Below are 18,868 nucleotides of genomic sequence, written 5' to 3'. Positions count from 1 at the left end.
TTTGCAAAAGGGTAGGATGTGAGCACTGAATTTGGACCCATATTACCAAAATAATCTTGGTAACATATGGATTAAAACAATTACTGAATAGTTTCAATTAATGCTCCAAGTACAGCATGTACTCCAAATACTGCTGTCCATATAGAGGATCAAAACCAAATTGTTATTTATAAAGCTGGTGGTTTCTGATTTCAATGAGAAATTGATTTGATGTGAGTAGGTGGAAAAATACTATTTTTGTGACCACATTGTTTTCTTACTATTATTGCTTACCTTTAATTCTGTATCCATGGCAAAATTTTTCACAACTGCAATCATGCACACATAGAAATACACCAAAACCAAGGCTACTCAAATAATCCAGAAACATTTTAGTGGAACAATTTAATAAATGAAACTCTAGCTCAAAGACCTTTTAACGTCAGTTGCCTCTTTGGGGGGTGTGTGTGTATGATGCATATAAAAAGTAGGCACTAGCAATCACCATTTCACTTTCCCCAAACCTGGGAATTAATATAAACTATACATAGGGCTAAACCAATCATGACCAAATGTTGAATTCGTAATTGCACTCAGAATTCAAATTATTGTGTATCTGCCTGTATTTCAGAACTGTTCTATGTGGTGTCTCTAAAGTTGATGGGGTTCTCCTGAGACTGAAACCCAGTCATTCAGAAAAGTCTCCCCACGTTCTAATAGATTTATGTTAAAAACAAAGAACTGCAAATATGTGATACCCTGGGATACCTTCAACTCATCTTACACATTTTTGACTCTCCTGTAGCACAAACAAGATTAACTCACTATTTTAACTAGTAAACCTGACGGGCACTAAGAAAACCACGAATGCTATGCCTGTGCAGTTGTACAGCTTCCTATGACCACCCATTCTACTCTATTACCAGCTACCTGGTGACTTACAGCTAATGATACTCATGGATGAATTTTAACACTGCATTCATGCTGATAAAGGAATTAGCCTCCTTTCCTCAGTACAGCACAGGACTCCTCCCCCTGCCTCGAATATTTTATAGTCTTAGGCACACACGGACATTATGATCAGGTACCAGACTGCCCCTGGCAGTTACACAGTGTTGTAAATTAAGGAAGCAGAAATACATAAAACTGAGTGGCCAAACTTATATCTGAAGATGCATACCCAAATGCTCATGTGACTGAGCTACAAAAGCAGTTCTAAGACTTGGACAGCTGAGAGAGGCGAATGGACTGAGCTTCAGGAGTAGCTCATAGATGGCATTGTGGTTTAACAGTGGCTGGATGGAGGTGGGGTGAGCACACAGCTGGGCACAATGCCAACCTTGGAAGCCTTCACAGCCCAGGTACCTCTCCTGGTTGCCAATACAATTTACACACAGCAGCTATCTACTGACCCAGGCATCAGAGTGACTGGCTCACTACTTGGAATGGCTCACAAGTAGCACAGGTATTTCCAAAACAACACTTACTATTCTACTAATTCTGGACTTGAAAAACGGCTTATGCTTCTTGACCTGAACACACTAACCACAGTTTTGTGCCACAAGCTAATATGCACTCACTTCAAAAGAAACAATACAGACAAATAATAAATATAGGCCCAATACAGCAAATGGTTTTTCTCTCTCTTTTGTTCTGCCAAAATGACTAATAAAGTATTCATCATTAGTTTATTGGGGCAAAGTTACTTTCCACCTGGACTCTACTACTCTTTCTGATTTTTCTGATTCTTCCTTGACTGCACACCACCACATTTTGTAGGTCAGAACTCAATCAACAAATTTTTTTAAGAAATAATAATACCTCTGTAGTGGTACCAATGTCAGCAGATGGACTGTATGTGCTGGTATCTGGTAGAATGGTACCAATGCTACTTTTAACTGGAGAACTAGGAGGAGCAGGTCCTGTCATGGTTTCAGTATAGACAGAAGACACAGATTGATGTAGAACTCCTTTCCTCTGAATTTTATTCCAAACTTTACTTGTGATCTCAGCCAGTTCGTACAGAAGCTGCACCTAAGGGACAAAATAAAACTTAATCTTAGGATGACGCTTTTCGTAATGAGATGAAGGAAAAATTATCAAAGTCCTCCACAGAGACTTGTAATATAGCAGAACTGAACTTCTCACCATTTATAATGTTCTGATAAGCAACTACATTGCTAATAAAATAATAAACATCAGTTACAGTATAGTGACTTTGATAAAAATAATCTTTGCTTTCTGTAAACATATGGTGCATAGCTCAAAAACATAACAACATGGTCTTGTAAAACTTTTACTAATAGAAATTTTAACAATTAAGCAAAGGTAATTTATCATATATTTCACATGTACAGATACTGTCTCTAGGAAAAGGCAAACATAAACTTTATCAAAAATTAACAATGAAAAATTAATCATTCAAATTGTATTAAAATAATGATTGCATGCAGCATGTGAAATTGATCTGCCTTTGGAAGAATGTTCACTACCAAACTCAATAGTCTCCTGGTATATGTCATTCCAATATTCAGAAACACATTGTTTAACTTGCACATTGTTTGACTAAGTTCTAAGATATTTACACAAGTTTTTGTAAATAGGCATTAATCATGGAGTTTGTATGACAACATACTGGAATATACTGTATAAAAAAAGGTCAGAGAAAACTGAAAATAATATATAAGCAGATTCACAGCTGGATACCATACCCAAGTTGCCATTATAAAAAACTGAAATTCTCATATTTGTAAGAACTTTAAGCCTCAGGACACTTCTGCTCTATGAAGCTGGCTTCTTATGTGGGCAGAACAGATGCAAAAAAATACTGCTGTCAATCTACATTTGATAGAAAACAGTACTTGATTTTGTGCGTGAGAATGTGTGATGAAGTCTCAAAGTACATGCTGCAGTCCTTCCTTAAGAGGTGAAATGCTGGAATTTTATAAAAACCTTCTTAATTCATCTTGGATTTTCTTTTGAAGTTTCCAGGTTTACACAGAGCAGGTCATATAATCTTTTGACAGAATTTTCCTTAGAGGAGATAAACTTCACAGTACATTTTTTTCTTCATACACAGAGCAATCTACAGACGAACAACTCCAGCGGTGATGAAGAGCTCTTTCAGTTATACTCGAAAGTATTTTGTGTCTGTAGCGCTCTGATAGGCACTGGTAACCTTTAGATTACCAAATTCTAATTTCAAAGTTTTCCTGAGTCTTTTCCATGTAATGCAGGAAGCTCAACTAATGTCCTAATGTAACTAACTAATGTAGCATCCACCCAATTGATTGACTAATATAACATTAACTGCTGTTGACACTTTGCTGGCAAAAGTTATCTCTAGAAATTTAATAGAATACAGGCAGATATCCAAATCATGCATGCTTGCAATTTCCCCATGTCCCAATTTTTTTTGAAGAAACCAAAGGATAACTTAAGGTATATTTGTTTTTAATGAAGCAGGGCTTTCAGAAAATTATTTGTGCTACTGTTCCTAAAGGCACAAAGTAATGCAAAAGAAGGAACTTGTGTTTACATATATGCTCATACAGCAAGGTGAAGAGGTTTGTCATCAGTTAATCCAACACTGAAAGGTTTAAATCTTACTGGGGTTGCAGTAATCATAATCATTAAAGCTAATAATTACTTATCTTGTCAGGGAGATTTTTTAAAATTGTTCAGGCTAGAATCTTTCTAGCCACTCTGAAAGAGTAGCTATTTCAGACAGTAATAGCCATGTCTCTGAACATTACCAGCAACCAGCCAACCAAGTAGTATGATCAAAATACTCTATCCTGCTCTGAAACTAGGGACAAAATAAGTTCATCAAACAAAAATGCACACTTTCATTAGAGGGAGATGATTTTCATGGAGTTATGTTGAAAGGTAAAAAAATACCAAAAAGCCTCAGAATAAAACCTCATTTAAACAAAAAAGATGGCACTTGTCTACATGTAAATAAAATTTCAAAACTTCAGATAAAGTCACATCTTTGGTTATTTTTAATGCACTCCATTGGTTGTTACTGATTAAAATAGAAGGATTTCTACTTCTCTCGTTAGTTGCCCGTTTTCAAATGTGTAGTCTCAATAATTTGCCAATACATTTCTGATTATATGAGAACAGCTAGTGTAAGTGTAAGGCCTCCCTCCTTTCTAAGTATTTTTGAGCATAACAGTTAATATATAATAATTATTTTTAGAACATGCTATTTAAGAGAAGAAAAATGGCAGGACAAAAAGGATAACTGCCAGTATTTGGTAAAAAAGGCTTTCCCCTCTCACTGCTTCCACCCCCTCCTCAGCAAAACCACACATAATTCAATAAGACCCCACTGACTACTTGGCAAAATCTGTAAAGCTCAATATGTTACAGCATTTTATACTTTAAAAATAACACATTACTACAAAATTGAAAACTACAACCAAAGACAATATCCTGGCAATTTTGCACACTGGAAGTATCTACAGACTTTACAACCATCAGAACATGGTTTCATATTAAATCATAATAGTCATATAAATATAATACTTCACCTTTGCTACCATTTAACAAATTCACCAAATTTCACCTAGTTTAAGGCTGTCATCTATAGAAAAAATACAGCCTGTCATTGTAAGGAATCAAATTTCGTAGTTACTCTACTGTGAATTTATAACTATCAAATGCTGTTTATGTAACTGTATTTTTCATCTTCTGTTCTTCGACATCTGGTTAAAGAAGACTGATTGCTTTTTTTTCTTCCCTTTTGCATAAGTAGAGCAGAAAGGACAAGTAAGGCACATGTAAAGGGGGAAAGTCAAGGGTTCAAGAACCTTTAGTAGACTCAAATAATTTGTCTGTATCTTTTCAGTCATTAGAATACTGCAGTAAATTAATAAGATCACAGTGTACAAGGACATCCTTTAAGACAACAACATTTGACCTAATATTCCATACTACGACTTCACTTTAACATGTCATTATGCTCATAATATGATTTATATGGAGCTTAGAGTTTCAATTTTTTAGTGGAAGTATTTTCTTAGTTTGCAAAACAAATTACTCAATTACACTTTAATAGGAATGCTTGAAAAATATTGTCTTTTTCAATTTTCTTTTTAGTTCTCAACTCACATTTAGGTAAGACTTGCACTTATAACAATGCCATTCCACTTTTAATATTATTAAACACCTACTCTATTTGAAACTACATCAAACTAGGTCCAAGTCATTAAAATACTAGGTGTACTTTCTGAAAAATCTAAGAACACCTTTTCCTTCTAATAAACACAAATGAGGTGGTAGCTTTTGTTTACATGCATTCATCTGTTTTTTCTTCCCTTTACTGTAGAATACCATTGCTTGCCTAAAAAACACATTAGGTTCAAAGATATGTTAGTTCTGTGAAAATGTAGCAAAAAAAATTACATTAAACCACTTCAATATAAGAATCCACAGTGACAGCAGAACAGTATCATAGCATTTAGTGGTACATCTGCAATTAATTTAGCTCCATCAGCCAAAAGATGCATTTATACTACAGCTATTACATTTGGAGAAGAGTTTAAATTACAAAAGTTGAGAAAGCTTCAAAGCAAATCTCAATCTAAGCATCTTGATCTTGATGGCCCAGTTAAAAAAAAAATTAAGATAGAGACCCTCTTCACGAAAATGCAGATCCGTCTTACTTAAATCAAGTTTTTTTAAATTTCCTTTCATAAATCAATTAAATGTACCAACCTGGGGATTGGAGCATTTTATTTCAAGGGATTCAAGGTCAACATGGAGGCAGACGACAAATGAGTGTCTGGATTCTGGCCCTGAAGCAAGCAGTTTCTGCGAAGTCACAGCTAAAGTAGAAGTACAGCCCATTGGTTCTACTAAATTAAGTGTCATTTGTTGTCCAAGAAGAGTATATATACTAAAATGATGCAGACTAATTGTCCATGGAAAAGCATCACCTAGTGATTAAAAAGAAGGGAAAACAGTTAAACAGTTGCTTAATAAAAAGTAGGGTAATAATTTCACACAGCTAGCAAAGGCCTTATTCTAAACCACCTTTGAAGTCAGCAAGTGCAATCAACAACCATTAAATTGATCCCAAACTCTCATAAATATAATTCAACCATCAGTTCCATGTTATACTTCAAAATCTAAACAATAGCAATAAATTTTTTACAACTTCTAAAAACTGAAATCCATTGGGAATTTTAACTCCAAATTGTGAACAACTTTAATGAAATTCTTCTGCTTCATACCATTTTCCTCAAAGTGAAGAATATCCAGAAACCACTCCCCACTTTTTTCAGCATTATCGATGCAATTCAGAGGCAATTCCTTCTACTATATACTTATACCTATTTACAGGTTGTAATACTAAAAACGTGAATTCTTTCCTCAAAAAGTCTACAGGTTGTACCTCAACACAGTGATGCCACAGAGTGAAGCCTATCCCAATGCTCACAGTGCAGCTCTTTCCACTGTCTCACTTAACTTCTTAGGAACAGAATGGTGATGGATTTTATAAAAACAAATTATTATGGACATACACTTAGGGCTTGATTTCTTGTATTTAGGAGGAAGCCTACCCAGAGACATTTCTGGCATCCTACCAAGAATCATTATGAAGAATAATCAGCAAGGGAATTGGCAATGCACAGCTGAACAACAAAATGCCTACAGCTTCCGTACAATCAGTTTTCTTTAGGTTGTCAATAGATGAAACATAAAAGTTTCCAAAGCAGGATCACAGAACTATTTCGGTAGTTCTTTAAAGGGCTAATAGGAACTCCTTCTGGTGAAGGGAAATTTTCCACAGCTCTACCAGCTAGAATTGAGGGAAACTGAGCACACAGATTAGAGAACTTGAAACAGAATTCCTGTGGTGAGTTGACCCTGGCTGAGTGTAGAAACCCACTACAGCTGCTGTTATCACTCCCCTTACTCGCTGGACTAGAAGAGAAAATATAACAAAAGCCTGGAAGACAGGGAGAAATAATTCACCTGCTATTGTTCATGGGCAGAACAGACTCAACTTGGGAAAGTCCATCTAGAGCCGGTTGGAACTGGCTCTGTTGGACATGAGAAAAGATTCTGGAATGTTCTCACAGACGTCAGCCCTGCAGTCCACCCCACTACCAAAACCTTGCCATGTAAACCAAATACAATCTCACATATGATAACCAGGTGCCAGAGAAAAAAAAAAATTAGGTTCTGGGAGAAACACTGAACCAAAACCCAAAGAATACTCAAAAGTGAGGAAAATAAGGCAATGAAAGATATATGGATAATTCTAATTTTACCTGAAACAGATACAGGCTTTTGCTCTTCAGCGGTCTAAGAACATAATAATATTTCAGGGAGCCTTTGGGGTTTCTTTTGTTTAGTTTTGTTTTCTTTAAAGAAAGCCTTCATCCCATTTATCAGATTTTCTACTGAGGAAGCTGTGCCTTTTTGTCACAACTTGAACAACAGAGAGTGTGTGCCCAGCATGGGAATTTTCAATCTACCAAGAGAAACTGCCTGTCCCAGTATGAAGTAATGTAAAAGCAGCTGGATGCAGTGTCAGATTCAAACACAGCAGGCTGGTGAGCATCCACAAACCTCAGCCATGCCTGAAACAGTCTTCATCTTTGTATGGAGAACATTCATCTGGAGAAAGTGAAGGAGAAAAGTTCTCCTTCCTACAGGAAAATTCAGAAAGTTATTTGGTATGAGGTTTCATTTTTCAAAATTTTGGCCTAAGTCTTGGATAAGAAGAGTCCAAATTAATCTAATACCCCAGAAGCATGGGAGCAAGTCTTGAGAACCAGAGGAGAAAATGGTAGACAAAGGTACACTGGGATAGGCCCCTTGGGTCTCATGGGACAACAAAAAATTCAAACCAGTGTTTTTAAAGAATATATGAAGAGTGTGTTTGCTGCCTGGTGTGACCTACAGTCAGTACTGTCCTGCTGAGAAATCATAACCTAAGAAATAGCACCAACTGGTAACTGTGATTATTTAAAGAAATTAGAAGGGATCTGAAATGAAAAGAAAGCTTCATTCCAAAATCTTTTTACCGTATTATTTTAGTAAGACTTCTATTTTTTCTTCCACAGGTGGCTTCAGCAATAAATTTATATAGTCAGAAGTATGTATCAGAAAATCCTATGTGTCTCATCCTAAGAACAAACTGAAAACTTCAGTAGTTTATTTTGAAGCTATTACATACTGAAGAATTCAGTTCAAAGTAACTTGAAAATATTTTCGAAAGGTTTACAGATTAAAAGTTTTGAAGCAGTTAATTTGTGCTTTTTTCCAAGTTCAGACAGCCAAGAAAAGACAAAAAAATAATTGTAGTAGATGGGAAAAAATTAAATGCAAAGCCAACTCCAATGACAAGTTTCTAATTATTATATATGAACTTCGTTTTTCTCTGTGACCACCACAGTAAATTAAGATAGTTTATATTTCATGGATTAGAAAGAAGGAATATCTAAGGAAAAAAATGAATGGTAGCTCTCCTAGACTGCACACATGATATACCTTAAAAGGAAAACACTGATAAAATTTTATCAATGTACAGAAACCACAGTATGTTGAAAAAAACACTCTAGTAAAGATACAGTGAATATAAAACTATAAAATTCCCCCTGATGTCATCAATTACCTCTTATTCAGCTCTGTATACACTATGTGCCTGTCCTAACACTACTGGAACTGTGCACCTGATAAATCCTTGTTTTGCTGTTGTACCTATGTCTTATTTGTTTTTCAAAAAAAAATGTACCTTCATTCATTTGCAAATTTGTTTTATGAAACTATTAAAAAAATTACTTCAAAGCATCTAAACATCAAAAGCAACATTGCTTATAGGATTTTCCCATAATTTAAAGGATGATTTCTTGGTAGGAAGGAAAATCAGTGCCGCATTTAGCAGAATTTTCTCTACATCTAACCTTCCCATCTACGTATACTATTATTTTGTCACCTAATTGATGAAATTCTGAAATATTTTAAGTAAATTGGAAAAACTGGAATTGCCTTCAGTGACACTATAGTGCACCCAACAACTATTATGTAAATACTATAAAATATACACATGAAAGACCCCTACTACCGTGAAGACTCTGGTTAATTCCTGCCCTACTACTATCATAAATTTTTATTTTTAATTTCTTAGAGCATCATCACTGATATGTATTTGAAAATTTATTTATTTCCACTGCTTTGATAACTTCTTAAATTTATAAATACCACTTTCAGGTATTTGGCAGTTGACTGAGCCAACTATCGGACAATTTTAAATGAACTGCCATGTACCATTTATCTGCTACTTGCAGTAGTTTGGAAAGACTACTTTCCTACAGAATTTTTGAATTATTTTTCCAATATATAAATAAATAATTTGGTGTGTGCTAGAGCTTTCTCTGGTACTTATTGACGCCCTTTGTTTCTTTGCTAGAGTTAATTACTCATGTTCATAATGAGACTTTCCATATGCATGACATACAATATTGATAAATGTACTTAACTACTAATAATTGTTACACTTGCTCTCATTTTTATGTACTACTTATCTTTATTTTAAAAACCAGATTGGAAATGCGGTATTTGTACACAATGCTGTGTATATGATGCTGACAGTTCTACAAAAGAGGAATTTTTTTTGTTTAAAATTAGTAATGGTAGGAGAGAGATCATGAAAGCTTTATCATGCATGTGCTCTGGGATCTATTCCCAGGCTTAATAGTAGTATCCCTTGCAATCCTTAAAAAGCAACCTGACTACTCTGTCTTCATTTCCCTTTCTCTACCCACACTGCAGGCTCTTTATGTGCATTTCTAAAGCCCTCATTCTCATGTGACATGCAATGTTTAAAAAAAAGATACTGCAATCACTACATGTTAGGTCACTTCTACATCCTCCCAATCATGCAACAGGGAAGTAGTTCTATGTCTGCATAATCCCAGCTTCTCAAATGTGAGAACTAATTTTACAAGGCATTATCATAATGTAAATTAAATATAGTAATTACTATTACAGATGGCGACATTGAATATAAACTCAAATAAACCAAAAGAAGGTAGATTTAGATTAGATATAAAAAAGAAATTATTCACTACAAGAGTAGCAAGACACTGGAACAGGTTGCATAGAGAAGTTGTGGATGCCCCATCCCTGAAAGTGCTCACAGCCAGGATGGATTGGGCTCTGATCAACCTGGTCTAGTGAAGAGTCCCTGCCCTTGGCAGGGGGGTTGGAAATAGATAATCTTTAAGGTCACACACAAACCCTTCTGAGAAACAGCACACTATTTTAATGCCAAATATTTATCTTAAATATAATAACTGAAAAAATAATTTCTGTAAATTTATAGGTAAACATTTTTTAAAATCTAATGCAAGCTGGTAACTTCTAAGAACGCCAACATACTGCTGTTCTACTTAAAATATTTAGCTTCTGTTTTCAGGTTGAAATCTATGTAGCCCTAATTTCCTATTTCCCTGTAAGTCACTTGACAATATATTCAGTTTAAACATATATTACAAAATTCTGTGAAGATATATAATCTGTCTTATTTCACAAACAAAAGCCATCTTTCAAATTTAAATATTTGGAATACAGTGATTCACATGACTGTCAGTATATAGCTATCCACCTGAAAATATGAGTATGATTACCAGCAGTATCAGCAATTTTAAGATATGTTGAACACTGCTTTCTAAAAGTATTTTACTGTGTCTTACCTAAAGATCTGTATCTTACTGTATCCGACATAAGCAAACATTTTTACGAAGATAAATTAATAAAATTTACTACTATGAACCCAAAGAGGAATATTATTATATTAATAATTAATTAATATTATTTTAAAAACATTAACTAATATAATTCAAAATGTAAACTTCTAAACACAGGAGAATTTCATCAATACTAAAAATTTTCATCATTACTCTAAAACAGTGCTTTACCTGAAGCAAAAGTTCCCTTCATGTCTTCAGCTTGTTTTCCTGTTATAAGAGTTTAGACTTTTGGAAGACCACTTGGCAGTCCAGAAGTTCTGACCACAGCAACATATGTTGTCCAACTATATTTACCACATTTTATCCTATTGCTGTAGGTTGCAACTTGGAGATTATACAGAGGAATTGTCAAGTATTTGAAGTTAGATGTGCACGGAAAGTCACAACTCACTCTAAGCACCTCTCTAAACATTTCAGTTTTGCTCAAACTGAGTTTCTAACTATTTACTTTCTTCTCAGTAACTATTTTACATAAAGGGCAGTTACAAATAGGACAGAGGTCCTCCTCTTTACAAGGTGTCAAAACAGAGAAGACAAGGGGCAACAGGTACAAGTTGCACTGGGAGAGATTTAATATTGATATAAGGAAGTTTTTACAGTAAGAACAATCATTAACCAGAACAGCCTCCTTAGAGTGCAGGCTTTCAAGAAGCAAATGAGCAGGGTGTTGGATAATGCCATCTTAGGTCCCTTTGCCATTCAAGTTTGGACCAGATGATCATTCAAGTCATTTCCAACCTGGCCTTCCAGGCTCTATGATTTTGTGATTCTACTTTAACATCTTCAGTAAATACCACTACCTCATGGATCTCTATCTGATAATTTCATTTATTTATTATTAAAATAATACTCAATGTGATTCAATACCTTACTTAATTGTATTTGTTATTCAACGGAAGTTCAAATGAATATTTCATTCTTTACATAGATAAATCCATTTATGGATTACTTAGTTATTTAGGATGACTGAGCTACATTACGTTTCTGAATGGAAGTACTGTAAAAGTACTTTAAATGTTCTTTAAAGTATTCCTACAAACTAAAATTACCTCAGAGATGCAGCAAAACACTGAAAACAAATGGAAAAATGGGATTGTGGGATAGTGTATAAGCTATTTTTACATTATGTTGACATCTTGAGGTCAGTAAGTATCTGAGTAGGATGAAATATTCCCAAATGACAGTAGGAATATGGTCCCTTTTTCTCCGCTTTTAGTCTTTCATGTAATAAGAAAAATACATCAGTGAGCACACAGCTTCCTTAAAAGTAACAACACACCCTTATGAAAAAGCCTTTTACTTATAGCCTCTTAATAAAGAAGGAATGATCCAAACAATGGAAAAGCAATGTTGACTAAATATAATTTCTGAGAGATGGTAGCATGTCTGAAGAATAACAGTGTCCCTGAAGTCTTGCTCAAAGACAGAAGGCAAATTAAGAGACTTTCACAATACAAGTCCATAAAAATTATTTACCTCTACAGGGGAAGAAACAAAGAAGGTGACTTTAAAGCTTTGAAAAAACTTTGAAATAATCTCTTTAAGAGAGAGTCTTGGCATGGGAGAAGGCAATGGCTCCTTTAGAGAATCAAAAATATCAAGATTGTGAGAACTTCTGTTTGGCATTACTCCCAGAGCAGAAAGCCACACACAAATAAATTCCTTACCATAGGCTTTATCCCAACCAGGGGGATTCTTTTCTCTCACTAGGATCTTTCCCTCAAATCTGGGTCTGACAAAATTCAAATGACTTTTTACTTTCTTAAATGGTTTAAATTACATCATCAGTTTAAAACAAACAAAAGACTTTGGTTAAATTTATCTTCTCTCTGTCACTGTGCTTAGCAAATTAGATCATTCCTACTGAAAGTTATTAGGAAAAACACATATACCTTTCTCTCTTTCTTTTAAACTTTTTTTCTTTTCATTTGGCAGCACCTCTAATATGACTTTCAATACTAAAAACTACAGTTTTATCTCCGTTGCCATGACTTAAGGTAAAATACAGAAAGAAGAAGAATCCAATGTAAGTGGCAGACCAAAGGGAGAAGAAACACAATGTTATAAATCCAAACAAATTTCAGATGCAGTAGCAGGACTAGCTCTTGAATGTGATTTTGACTCAATTTTTCATGCCCTTTAAATTGTTTATATTTCAGCAGTAAGTACACAGAAAACAGAGTAATTTTCTCAGAAAATGCTGTCACAAAAGCAATGGAACAATTGCTGCATCTCCCTCTCTTCATCTTAGAATGAATACACGAAACAGCAAGAATTCTTTCTAAAGAATACATTTTGAGAATAGAACAATGAACTAACATTGGTAACTAACTGTACACCAATGCCCTGGTTTTGTCTGGGATAGACCTAACTTTCTTTATAGTAGTTGGTATGGTACTGTTCTGGATTTGTGCTGAAAACTGTGGATAGTATGGGTATGTTCTAGTTATTGCTGGACAGTGCTTAAGGTGTTTCCTGCTTCTCACACTGCTCCACCAGCAAGGAAAGTGAGGGTGCATGAGGAGTTGGGAAGGGACGCAGCCTGGACAGCTGACCCCAAATAACCAAAGAAACCAACCAAACAGAAAGGCTGGAACACCTGCCTACTGACGGGAAGTAGCAAATTAATTTGTTGTTTTGCTTTTGCTTGCACCTGCAGCTTTTACTTTACCTATTAAGCTGTCTTTATCTCAAACCCTAAGCATTCTCACTTTTGACCTGATTCTCTCCTCCAGGCCACCAGAGAGGAGGAGTGAGGGGCTGTGTGCAGCCAGAGCTGCTGGCTGGAGGTATACCACAAATACTGGCATTTCCATGAAATCTATAACTTGGGTTGTGAGCCTAGGTCTCATCAAAGTCCTTAAAACAAACCTGGAACCCAAGGCTCAAGATGGTTCAGAATATTTGCCTCACCTATTTCCAGTACACAAGTTTTCATATAAATATATATAGAACAAGATTTTTACATCAGTATTTCTTCAGAACACTGCTGCAAGTCCATTTACCATTTATTCTGATCATTTCTAAGGGCTCCATTAAAAAAACAAAACACAGTAAAAAATATTGAACATAAGCAACTTGTTTTCACTTGCTAGGTCCTTATCAGCTTATCTCCTCCTTTCATTTCTCAATCAGTTGCAGAATGTTAAAAGCTGAATCTTCCCTCAAGCTGGTCTACAACTCAAACCCCTATCAAATATTAGCTTTTCAAATAAGAACTACTGTACTTTTCCTCAACCTTTACAATTTTTTTCTTCAAATCTCTACAAAATCCTTGCTACAATTCCTAAGTCACAACACAGAACACAACTGTTGCCTATCAGGATGACCATTAAAGTCTCATTCTTTTCTTTTGACAGTTTGCTATACTTATGAATTTCTTTTCTCATTTTATATTGAATCATAGAATATCTCAAGTTGGGAGGGACCTATAAGGATCACTGAGTGCAACTCCCTGCTCCTTGCTGGACTGCCTAAGATTAAATCATATGACTAAAAGCATTGTATGGATGCATCCAGAACTCTGACAGGCTTAGTGCCATGATTACTTTCCTGTGAAGCTTGTTCCAGTGACCAACCACCCTCTCAGTGAAGAATGTTTAACTAATGTCCAGTCTGAATGTTACACGCAAGACCTTGGTGGGATGAGCAGTTTTTCCTAACCTGTCTCCATTTGGTCTTGGAATTCATGATTTACTGTCACTTCCTGTTGTGTCAAAATCCTCATCATCATATACACCACAACTTGAATAACAAAACCACTGAAGGTAAAAATTGAACTTTTGAATTATTTTAGTTTCAAATATACAAAACATATCACAGAAGTAGCTCTTTGATGATGAGTTCCATGTTGATTTCCATGGATCTGACCTTGTAAGTAAGATCGCTAGACATCAATAATACATAACAACATTCTGCTAAAAAAGCAGTACAAAATCAGACATTTTCAAAATAAAATGAAGATAATTTTTATAACATTTAGAAATGGAAATGAAAGAGTAAGGTTTTTTGAGCTTATCACGTTACCTTCTTCCAGGATGGGTCTCAGCACAACAAATGGGATTTCTTGCAATGGTTCCATGTGTTTGTGTCCAGCACTCATAATCTTTATCTGGGGCAAGCAGATGACAAGTGTGCCAGGCATACTGGCCTGCCCATGGTACCAGTTTCGCACAGTGCCAGGAATGTCACCTGACACAATAGTACTTGGAGAAGGCAGGCTGTCATTTGGAAGGAATACACAACAAGACTGCACTTCAAGCTGAAAAGACAAAGCCAAGAAAGATTCTCAGAAATAGATTATTTTCCCCCTCACTGTGGAGTATTCACCTTGGTACAAAATCTGAAGTTATTAATGCATAACAGTTGACTGAAAATAGTCTAAACTTTTAGTTGAATTAAGAGAAAAGATGAAGCAAAATGCTGGAAAATAATATTTTCTCTTAAATTATGATTATAGGAGGGGAGAAAGAAGAAGGATGTTTTTGCTGTGTAAATTCATCAGAAAGGTGTTGCCATGTAAAGTGAACACACATATATCTACATTTCAACAGATTTTTACAAAGTGCAATTGAGTCAGAAAATGTTCTGAATGAGAAAGCCCTCCACTTTTTGCTGTTCATTAGCTTTTGTTAGCAACAGCTAAGTCTCTAGAACTAGTCAAAATTTTATATGCTGTTACTTTCTATAAAGAACTGTTTCAGGGAAAATTCTGCCTTTACTTACTAGTCAACAGTATTGAGCAAGTACAAAAAAGTTAATCATTAGAAAAAATAGGAAAAACACAAATGAGAGAAAAAGTGACTGAGTTTTAAACAGAGAGGTGTACACATAAACAAAGAGATAGTAATAAAGTTGACAAAGTTTATACAGCTTTTATCCACTTTTCAATGCAAATAAGAAGCAGCACATATGGTTTCATACAAAATAATTTTTTTTTTTTCTTTATTTTCAATGTTGTTACCCTGAAACATGTCTGACCATTTTGACATTTTCTTAGGGGCTTCTAGAGAGGCTGAGCAAGTCCAAACCAAGAACTCATCACATCTTGTTAACTCAGAGGTGATGTAAGCTACGGACTGTTAGTCTTCCTTGGCTCTTACATGTACCATTCTGGCACCTGGATATCGAAAGGCTCCAACAGCCTGCACACTTGAATGCTTTGTTAAGCAAATACAAGCTGTGATTCAGTTCATTTCTTCACATTGCTTGGAAAAGCCTAGCATACAAATTGTTGGACAAGATATTATTTGTAGCTGTGATAAAAACATTGGTTTGCTGCAAACTTACATAACACTCTTTCGATGTGACATCGTTTAAGACAGCTTAAAAGCAATAACCAAGATTTGTACTTCATACTCTTCCCTGAAGGCTATTAGGCCTTCAAGACCACAGTAGTGATTTGTAATAGAGCTAGAATTCCATGGCACTGTAAGTACTTTGCCAGCCTAGTGAGTACACAGATATTCATCTTTCTTTCAGCATTTTTGTGCCCTTTTGCTTAGACAAACTGACAAGAATTCACTACAGAAAAATATAAGTAGAATTTTGCAAAAATAAATACATTGGTTCACGAAGTCTGTGTTTGTTTCTGGATTTAGAACTGTTTGAGTTGTAAAATGAAGTTAATTACATCTTTGATAAGTAGTTTATTGATCCAAGGTTGCAGAGTGTACTTTATTTATACTGGATGAAAAGCTAGGGTGTATTGTTACAGATGTAATAGATTTGGATTTTTTTTTAATGGAAAATTAGTCTTTGTGTCAATTTGCAAAGATTTTTACAGTGTCACATTAGATCGTTTTCTGGTCTATTAGTAATAGGTTGCAGGTCAAGCCATCGTGAAATAATGATAAATAGATGACAAAAGAACTTATGATCAGTATAACTATTGTTTTATCCCTGCATTTGCTGAGTAAACAGTTTATAAAAAATCACCCATTCTTCATACACACACACACATATATATATACATATCTATGATGATTAACATCAAATGCTGCCTGGACATACGAACCATGTGGTAATAATAATCCAAAAATTCCACCAACTTAAAGAGATACTATACTTCGCATTACCAGCAGCAGGGTCTAGAGGACATGTTTTACAAAGCACTCTCAAGAAGAGATCTCAATACTCAGTGGAGTTTTTGCACTTTGTTTACAGTTCACTACAGCTTTGTACTAAAGAAAAGTTCTTTGGATCCCATTTGGTTTATTTTACTTTACTGTATCAAGAATACTGAAGTAGAATCACAACAGTTTCACCCCTTTAAATTCCTGATGGAAATTCTTTTTTTACACAAGGAACTCTTTGTTATTCATTTTAAAGCAACTGAATGGGACTTGGATCATGAATTTTGGTGGGCTTTAAATGATAGCATCAGGCCTCCATATGTGTGATGGATACACTTGGCCTCCTTAACCGGACCAGCAGTAGCTCCGTATAAGCTCCAAATGAGGTAAAGGCCTGAGCTGTAGCCAGGTCAAGAACTCCTCCAGGAAACCCTCAAAGAGCAGAGTCACCCAACAAGCATCACACCTGATCATGTGTTTTAACACCTGAATGTGTTTTTTCCAAGACTCAGTTATCAAGGAACAAAGAAAGCTGTGGGTACAAGGAGTCTCTTGCACACCCTTCCCACTGCATGCAATTTGACTACAAGCCAATGACAGCCTAAGTGATCTGCCTTTGAGTTCTCCCTGCCAGGCAGGATGGCTGCAGGGAGACACCTTTCAAGGTTGTTCCAAGTGGCAGACAGGCCTTTCTACTAGCAACAGATCTCTGGGTGAGTTCAATTCAAGCTTTCTCTAAATTGCAACTAGACTGCACACCAGTGACTCTCCCCTTGAGCTGGGATGCCTTCCAGTGTTTGGGATTCCTTATCTGAGACTGAGTGTTCCTTCCGTAACCCAAGGCAGAGAGATCCCTTATTTGCAGTAGAACATCAGAAAGCTGCTGATAGCATGCTAAAATAAAACGAATGAAATCCATGTTAGGTAATTCCTTTAGATAGACTGTTGTCAAAGTTGAGACTAAGATTGGACCTAAGCTCCATCAGCAGTTTAGAAAGCAAGAGGGTCTACTCTGAACCTCATGACTCAATGGAAGGACTTCCTTACTCTCTGTATTTCTTCTGTTAGATATAAACTGTTGTCCAGATCAGATCCAGCTGCACCTAAGCATCAGGCGTGTGGCAAGCAAGGAAATCCGGTCTGAATTTCATGACTCAATGTTTGGGTTACCTTATCCTTTTCCATCTTCGGCCTCCATGTAAATAATGCCAAATTTATTCTAATTCCATTTTCCCTTGTATGTTTCAACCATGTAGTAAATGATAGAGCAAACCTTGCTATTGAACTTTACCAAGTTACACCTTTATGACTTTATGTTAAAATCACCTTTGCTAATGCCTTTGATGATGATTCTGTAAGTTCTAAATCACTCATTCATGACAAATTGGTGCAGTCAGCAGGATCCTAAATCTGGATTCGTTAAGAATTGACGATATGTAATATTACAGAGTTGCTTACAGATATGGTTTGCTTATCTGTGTTTCATTTAAAGTTTTATATGAATAACAAATTTTGCAAAACATTACTGCAGAATTTCAAAGCCCAACACAATGAATATATGGCAAAAGTCCCCATTTTAGAGCAAATTATGCAATTATTATAATCACACAAGAAATGACCAAGTCGAATGCACAAGGGCCCAATAAGTGCAAACTGAGTTGCACCTGTTGAACTTCTCAGAGGTAGCTTCACAACTACCAACTTCAATGGAATTTATGTACATTTAATTCACAGAATCCGGAAATTTGCCTATTCACAAGTTCCAGTGAAGGAATGGAAGAGTGCACCTAAAATGATGGAATTATATGCTGGACAAAAGTGAGAATGTGCACTACAGATTGCTTCACCAATCGGAAAGTGTTTCAAAATATGTGTAATCCAAATTCTTAAAATTAAACTACATCAATAGTATATATTAAAGCTATCATATAAATCTTCTTACACTTTTTAAATAACCGTTAAACTGTGTGCCTAAAATTGTGAATTTAATGTAAGATGTGACTGATTTATGTAACTGAATATAAATCTGCAGCAGTAAATCCT

The 18,868-nt window shown here is 35.4% G+C and overlaps 1 protein-coding gene across 6 annotated transcripts in view; it reads right to left on the bottom strand.

Annotated features, from left to right (window-relative positions):
• Nucleotides 1–18,868, bottom strand: part of VPS13B (vacuolar protein sorting 13 homolog B) — a 436,854-nt gene that overhangs the window by 193,628 nt on the left and 224,358 nt on the right. For all 6 annotated transcript variants that reach the window (XM_039549957.1, XM_039549959.1, XM_039549955.1 and 3 more), the window contains exons 23-25: nucleotides 14,778–15,012; nucleotides 5,704–5,924; nucleotides 1,801–2,013 (exon numbers count right to left, since the gene is read on the bottom strand). In XM_039549957.1, coding sequence (XP_039405891.1) covers nucleotides 1,801–2,013; nucleotides 5,704–5,924; nucleotides 14,778–15,012 — 669 coding nt within the window. The remainder of the gene's footprint in view (nucleotides 1–1,800; nucleotides 2,014–5,703; nucleotides 5,925–14,777; nucleotides 15,013–18,868) is intronic.

The sequence above is a fragment of the Corvus cornix genome, chromosome 2, assembly GCF_000738735.6.
Source record: "Corvus cornix cornix isolate S_Up_H32 chromosome 2, ASM73873v5, whole genome shotgun sequence".
Taxonomy (NCBI): domain Eukaryota; kingdom Metazoa; phylum Chordata; class Aves; order Passeriformes; family Corvidae; genus Corvus; species Corvus cornix.
Note: the sequence above shows the minus strand (reverse complement) of the source record. Positions and strands in the feature narration are given on the sequence as shown.